The following is an 8017-nucleotide window of genomic DNA, read 5'->3' as shown; positions in this document are numbered from 1 at the left end:
TATTTATAAAATTCATTAGAGCCGCAGATCTTAATCTCCACTAAGCCTCACCTCATTCTCTCTATTTGCTCTGTACTCATTGGTGACTCACTCATTTTGCACAGGTCTCCCACTGATTCTACCCAAACGTTTTAAAATCAAAATGTAATATATTAAGGCAAGGCATTTGGAACTTTAGTAGTTCAAGAAGCTTTTATTGTCATTTCAAGCATATATATCTGATGCAGTAAACAGTGAAATAAAACAACATTCCTCCAGAACCCTGGTGCTACATGAAATACAGAGTGACATAAAACAACACAGAACTAGAGCTAAAGAGTATTTACATTTACTTTTAAATAGGAAAACAAACAAGAAAAAATAAGTGAAAAGGGGTGCTGTCAGAAGGGAAAATAGTGAGGAATATAATCATTTCTCCCAGGACATCTCCTAGGGGATTCGGAGGGTGGCAGATGATGATGAGTTTTAGTATTGTAAAACTAAGAAGTTTTTCTTTGTTTCTTTGTTAAGATCTGAAGCATTGGAAGGAACAATCAACAGGCAAACAAATCCGAATAGCAAAAACCGTAACACGAAAAACCAGAAAAGTCATTCACAGACTATCAAGACAATGGCAGGTAAAGACTGTTGGTTTTAAACCATATGATGTTACACCATACTAATAAAATGTATCAGCAGGTGACACGTGAGTCGCTATATGTGTGAATGGAGCTTAACACCCCACATCACTATCTCCCCCAAAATACAATTAATACATAGCATACCCCCCCCAACACACACACAGCAATAGACACCTATTTAAAAATATATGCACTCTAATCATCTACAGAATAAATTTTCACATAAAATGCAAATTGTTAAAGGAAGATTCATATGATATATGAATCTATGTTCAGCAAACATAAACCTGTTGAAACATAAACAAATGACTATTACATTATCCAGTAATTAAAATTTAATAAAGTGTTTTTTTATCTTTGTGCTTTGTGAGCTTCAGGCATGACATACAATAAAATCACTTTAAGGATTCTTTTTTCAAGCATTCATTTTTAAGCATTGTTTAAGCATTGCATAGAATAAAACCTGAACGGAACTACTTCATGAATTCAGCTTGATGTGTGAATATTGTATCATTTTACTGTACTGATCCACTGTACACTGTACTTAATTATTAAAATCAATACTTTTCTCACAGATCCATATTTTTTTATTGAAGCATGAATAGTCATTCCAGCCCTTCTTTTCTGGTTTACCCGAAATCTCAGCACAGTCCTCAGCACCTACATTATTTGGTTCCCCCTTATTCCAGTACCTGAAAAGTAAACAGATCAGTGATCAGTTACCTTCAATTCCATACATTTAATACAAATGATGAGTTTATGAAATATATAGTTACTTATGATATGATCTTAGCATTTAATTCAAGATTGCATAACATTATCCGTCAGCAGAAAACCATCTAGTTATTGTAACCTTCTGTACAACGGGAAGAGTTTTGGGAAACAATCACAGATAAATATGAGTCTCTTACTCAGTGGTCATTTGTGTACCATCCACCCATTTCCAAATCCCCTCTGTTTCTCTGTCACTCAGACCAATCCAAGCCCAGCTGTTGCCTAACTGTTTCGTGATAAACTCCTGTGAATAAGAAAACAAAATAACAATATTAAATTATTTCTCTCTCTATGAACTGCTGTAAATATAACAGCACAACATAAATACAGACACTCAGTCAGTCAGTCTCTCTCTCTCTCTCTCTCTCTCTCTCTCACCTGTTCCTCTTTGTTGTTGATGATCACCAGGTCTGCTCCTCTCTCTATGCAGTCCTGTCTGCTCTCAGTCCAGTCTTTGGGCTCAGTAGAGATATAGTAAATTCTGGAGTTGAAATATCTCCACTCCACATTGTAACATGAAACTGATCACATCGAATATGACATATAAGGCTTTTTTCAGAATTGGGTAAAATGTACTATAATACTTAAACTGTGCACTTCTGTACTCAGATCTAAGGCCAATACTTAATTCAGCAATATGAAATACAATTAATTCATGCTAGTATCATCTCTTCATCTTCAACATTTAATTACTCTGATGACAAATATTTGTGAATAAATTCATGAATTAAGTTCTTTTTGCATGCTTCCTTTACTGGAGACCAGAACAAATTAACAAAACAATGGCATTATTTAATTAATTACTTGACAAACACTAACTGCATCCTGTCTAGATACATGCCGATTTCAACAGACTGTCCCAGAATTTATTTGAGCTTCACAAAAGTGCAAAGGTGGATTTTTTATATTTTAAACACTGACAGAAAAACAAAGAGCTTTTTGAGCTTTTAGAGCCAACCACTTAGATCAGGAGTTCACTGACAGTGCACAATATTAAAGAAATGAAAGAGTTAACTGAATGAGTTACCAGAGAACTGTGCTTTGGGGAAACCACTTATTACAATAGCTTGTGAAACATGTGGCAAGGAAGCCAATGATGATAGAGGTGAGAATCCATTTATATTAAGTAGAGATATCGTTTTGTCATTGTGTCTTAATTTAGGATGATGAGATTTGAAAACCACGGATGGTGCGACAGATGAACTTTGAACTTTGAAGATTTACTTTGTATGAGATGAGACAGCCAAAACTGCTGAAGGTCACAAAAAGAGGAGAGCAGGCATAGTCATTGGTGAGAAATTAAAAGGATTATAACACATAGCTTCAGCTAGAGTGTTGGAAAAATTCTGCAGGTGAAGCAGACATAAATATAGCAGAATGTACTCTGACTAGATGCCTGTAAAATAGGGAAAAGGGGTAGAATGTTGAAAGCTGCCATGCTGTGCTTCCAGTGTGTTTGGTGAGACAAATAGTTTAATCCACTATTACCAGCTGCGTGAAGATTTAGAGCTGGGGACTAACTTAATCCATGGTCTCTGTCTGTTCTTGTCCATGGTTTCTATTACAAACACTGACCATCTTTAAAGCGTGCACTCACCCAAGTTAAGCATCTTCCCCTGTAACTCGTCTCTCTTTTTAGTCAGGATGTTGTGACTGATCTGTAACTGGTCTTTCTCTATAGTTAGGTTGTTGTGACTGGTCTGTAACTCTACTTTTTCTTTTCTAAGGATGCTGAATTTAATCCACAGCACTGTGACGGCAGCCAGCAGGAGAAAACACAGCAGCAGCAAACACACTGCAGGCAGTCTGTAACACTTCTTCCCTGCAGGATTGATTCCTGTAATTAGAGAGTAATATAATAATTTTAAAATTTGTACATCAATTGTTCAGGAGTCAAACTGAGAAGAGTAATTGAGTAATTAAAACTGCAATTAAACTCTGTTTTTCACAATTTCTGACATTAAGCATAGAAAACATTGTCTGTCTTGGGTCAATTAGAATCACTATTTATATTAAGAATTTATTTCCGCTTTTATTTTTCTCATCACATTTCCAATGTGTCAGGAGTTTACATATATAATTCACAAGGTTTTGCTGAAATTGATTTGCACTTTTTCCATTGCTACTAGTGAGAATGTGTCTCCTTCCTGAGTGGTATGAAGGCTGCAGGGTCCCAAGGTGTTTATATGTGCATACTGTTGTTTGTACAGATGAACACAGTTAGAAATTGCTCACAAAGATAAACCAGACTTATAGAATACCAAAACCCAACCCAGATATGAACACTGCGATGTTGCGAACCTGGAAGTGTGCGCTGCGATGGCTCTAATATGGACACGCATGATGACACTTGTCTGCTGACATTTCTGGATCTTTTCACTCAGTAATCCTGATCGTTTACTGCTGTACTTATCAGTCCTTGTAAACACACTAGTACCAGTATATAATTGTCTAAAACTACATTCAGAGTGGCTGACTGAAGGAACACTGCCTACATGAATGTATATGTAGCTGCTATATTTAAACTGTCTGGTTTCACCTTACCCCATCCTCTTGCGGCAAGCACATCTGGGTCGGACGCTTTTAAGGACACTCTCGTCTCTCACTCACTGCCAGATGCTCTCAACAGCTTCCCTGTGTCTCTGTGAGTCATCCCGCCATATTTCACTGTAGTGTTTTTCTGGCTTTTGCCGCTACGATTTCGCCTGTTCGGATATTTCCCCCCGTGGTTCATACATGTTTCGTGTATTTTTGCCCAGTGTGTTTCTTGCACTAGCATGGATTATTGCTCGTAAACCTTGCTACTTTTCTAATTGTGGATACTTTTCTGAACTCATCTTCTGAATGCTGTTTTCTGTTTTTTTGCCACTTCAGTTGAGCCCGTTTGGATTTTTGCTCTCGGGAATGTTCAGTGTATGTCCTGCCTTTTATGTTTAGCACTTGCATGGATTATAGCCCATTAACTTTGCAACTTGGTTTCACTGCATACTGAACTCTTACAAATGCAATATTGTAAGGAAATTTGTTATGTACTTATGGATTTTTGCCCCAAGGATGGAATACTGTGTGCAAATTCAGCTACTACTATGGATTTAGGACTATTGTGCATGGATCGGAGATTGACTTAATATGCCGTCTGCCACCCATTGCTAGCTGGAACTGTTGTTTCCCATTTTGCCCTTATTAAACTCCCTTACCTAACTCCTGCCTGGCATTCTGCACTTGGGTCCCTTCTATCTACCCTGAAACAATGCCTATTTCTGTTTTATTAATGTTAAAAATACAGGGTGCCACAAATGTGATCTGTATATTACTTTAGGCTGTGAAATGGACACTCTCTGAAGACACTTTGATAAATTCCATATTACAGTTCTGTGTAAAATGATATGTTTTAGTGGCTGGTTTGTTGGTATATTTATTTAGTTTGTGTGAGTTTTAAGCCCATAATATTCATAATCAAAATCCTAATGGTTTCATGGCAAGTTTTCTCTAGATAGTAAGCATGATAAACAGAAAAGCTGTACAGTTCTGTCCCAGTTTATTTAATGCATTTTACTTTGGAAAATGTGTTTTATCTATTTATATTTACTTAGTTTCTTAAGGATGTGTCAACAAAGTGGGCTGAAAAAATCAGCTAGATTGGAGATCAAACCTAGTGGAGTGACTGAAATGATGACCCATGATAGACTGCATGAATCTACATTCTGTGAAAGACAAAAAACCAGCCTCACTTCCTATGAGTCTGTGTATTTTTGTTAATGACTGTTGGTGGTACTGTTGTTTTGTAACTAATATAATCCACAATAAGACATTTGTTAAAATCAACAAAATTAATGTAGATACTAAGAAGAAAACCTTTTTTGTTTTATTATATACACTACTCACAAAAAGTTAAGGATATTTGGCTTTTGGGTCAAATTTATGGAAAATGTAAAAAGTTGCTACATGCTACAGTGATATTATATCACTAAAGTAGGGCATTTAAGTAGAAGCATGCAATGGTGATTCAGGTCTGGAGAAAGTGCAGGCCACTCCATTTGAGGTACCCCAGCCTCCAGCAGCCGTTCCCTAATGATGCGACCTCGATGAGCTGGAGCATTGTCGTCCATGAAGATGAAATTAGGTCTGTGTTGTTCATGCAGGGCCACAATGACTGGATTAATGATGTTATTCAGGTAGTATTGGCTTGTCACTGTACCATTCACACGGTAATGGGCAGTTCTGTATTGAGTAGACACACCTGCCCAGACTGTAACACCACCACCAGTGGCTAATGCATAGCGCTCCCCTTGACGTCTCCAACATCGTTGGCGGCCATCAGTTCTGCTCAGTGTGAATCGACTTTCATCAGAGAACAGCACTGAGGCCCACTGGTCCATCGTCCAGCGTAAATGCTCCCTGGCCCATGCAAGACGATGACGCCTGTGCCCGGTGATGTGGTCAGGTACCCTTGCAGGTCGTCTAGTACGCAGACCACGCTGATGTAAACGGGTTTCGAATGGTCTGACGTGACACTTGGGTGCCTCTCACCTCCCTTAAATGTGCCTGGAGTTGAGTGGCATTCATCATCCGGTTCGGCAGGGCACTGTTCACAATGAAGTGGTCATCAACGTGGGATGTGGCCAAAGGACGTCCACTTCTATGCCTTTCTGTGACTCTTCCAGTCTCTCTGTATCTCTGTCACAATCTGCTGATGACACTCTGTGACACTCTAAGCTCATTGGCCACTTCCCTCTGAGAACATCCTGTTTGAAGCCTCGCAATGGCGAGGTACTGTTAATCAATTGTTAGGTGTGGTCTTGGTCTCATGATGTCAAAATGTGAACAGTATGATGAAGAGGACTGTTTAAATACCAATTCTAATTGAACCAGGACATTTATTGGTCGATTCATGGATCAAACACCAGTTGTGAATTTTGCTGTTAAGCACCTTGTTAGAGAACAACAAGTTCTGCAAAAAGTACTGAAACACTGAACAGTTGGACATGTGCATTCAAAAGTGTAGAGAAGGTCAAATTAATTTCACTTGTAAAGGTTATAGTGCATTTTAGGTGCATCCTGAAATTTCACCCGAAAGCCGAATATCCTTAACTTTTTGTGAGTAGTGTATGTGTTCGGGATTGAGGTGTTGGTGTTGAATCTATAATTAACATAGGTGTTGAGCTAATTTGAGTTGCTCAGGAGCTCCTGGTTACACAACTCCAACTGACTGTATATAGCTGTAGGACATTATTCATTATTGCACTCTCTGGTGTTTATGGTAATTAACACTCTCCTGTGTTTTTAATAATTTATAATCACACCTTCTGGTGTAACCCAAATGAGAATGAGGTTCCCTTTTGAGTCTGATTCCTATCAAGGTTTCTTCCTCTTACTATCTCAGGGAGTTTTTCCTTGTCACAGTTGCCTCAGGCTTGCTCATTAGCGATAAATTTAAATATAAGTCTAATATTAATCTTGAACTTTTTGGACCATATTTTTTATGTTCTGTAAAGCTGATTTGAGACAATGTCCAGTGTTAAAAGCGCTATACAAATAAAATTGTATTATGCCAATATATGATCAGATGTACTCTATTCATTGTTGATGAACAGACAATTACAGGATTTAGAGTAGATTAGAGAATTCGATGGGTCTGAACAAAGAACACGTTACCAGAACATTTCCTGGAGTAGCTGAGTTGTGACACATAGAATTGTAGTGCATAAAGTATTGCAGTAAAAACAGCAATATTGAGAAAAACATGTGATGTGCTTATACCTGATCACAGAAGCTTGTTTCACTGAACTTCCACTATATTAACTATAACTGTAAACAGATTTGGGATTTACCCTGAAATATTTCAAGACAGATCCAAATACTTATTATACTTAGTTAAGTTAACACACAGCTAATTAAATAATTAGCAAATACTGTAAAATTGTTACCTGAGGTCATAGTTCCTTTATGACTTCTGGTCACCCAAGTCTCCAGAACATCTTCATTCATATAGATAGCTTCGTATGAGTCTTCTGAGTCAGCTGATTTGTTATCTGCTGAAATTCTTGAGTTTGCATAAACATTTAAAGTCATCTCTGTTTTTAATTTCTCTGATCAGCCTAGGGTAATGCACAGTCTCCGCTCCGCTCCGTGTGCATGTTCTGTTGTTAAATATATGACTATGTCTATGCTCAGTTTTCAGGACAGGAAGTTAAGTTGAAAGCCACATAAACCAGGTAACAGTTCAATCAGACGCCCATCTCTGTGCATGCTCACTTTTGTGTCTTTGTATATTTAGACTGTGATGTGCATGTGGTAAAGGTTTGAGAATAGGATTTCATTTCTCTTTACAGATTCTGTATGTGTGTTTGTGAATGTTCTGTCTGGCATCCCTAGATTGTGGCTGTTATGTGTTATCTTCTCCTTTCTTTCTGTTAAACTTCTTTAACCCAGTGATGGTCACGTTCATGCTACAGTTTATATTGTTGATGCATTTTATTGTAAATTTCTGAAGTTTAGTATGCACCTCTACGTCACTCTCATAATGTCAGTGACCCAGTTAAAATGGTTTTGAAAAATGGCCTGAAACCCACAGGAAGCAGGTGATAGTGGTAAGTGGTATGTAGTGGTAAGTTTAAAGAATA

General features: G+C 37.7%; 1 protein-coding gene across 1 annotated transcript; it reads right to left on the bottom strand.

Moving 5' to 3' along the window:
• Positions 1–234: 234 nt before the first annotated feature.
• LOC131349250 (CD209 antigen-like protein C) lies at positions 235–7518 on the bottom strand. The gene is made up of 5 exons (XM_058384781.1): positions 7322–7518; positions 2992–3231; positions 1773–1915; positions 1532–1638; positions 235–1312 (listed from the first exon to the last, which is right to left on the bottom strand). Exons 1-5 carry the CDS (start codon positions 7464–7466, stop codon positions 1165–1167), a joined length of 783 nt encoding a protein of 260 aa, XP_058240764.1. The 5' UTR covers positions 7467–7518; the 3' UTR covers positions 235–1164.
• Between the last annotated feature and the right edge of the window lie 499 nt (positions 7519–8017).

The sequence above is a fragment of the Hemibagrus wyckioides genome, linkage group LG29 (assembly GCF_019097595.1).
Source record: "Hemibagrus wyckioides isolate EC202008001 linkage group LG29, SWU_Hwy_1.0, whole genome shotgun sequence".
In the NCBI taxonomy this organism is placed as follows: domain Eukaryota; kingdom Metazoa; phylum Chordata; class Actinopteri; order Siluriformes; family Bagridae; genus Hemibagrus; species Hemibagrus wyckioides.
Note: the sequence above shows the minus strand (reverse complement) of the source record. Positions and strands in the feature narration are given on the sequence as shown.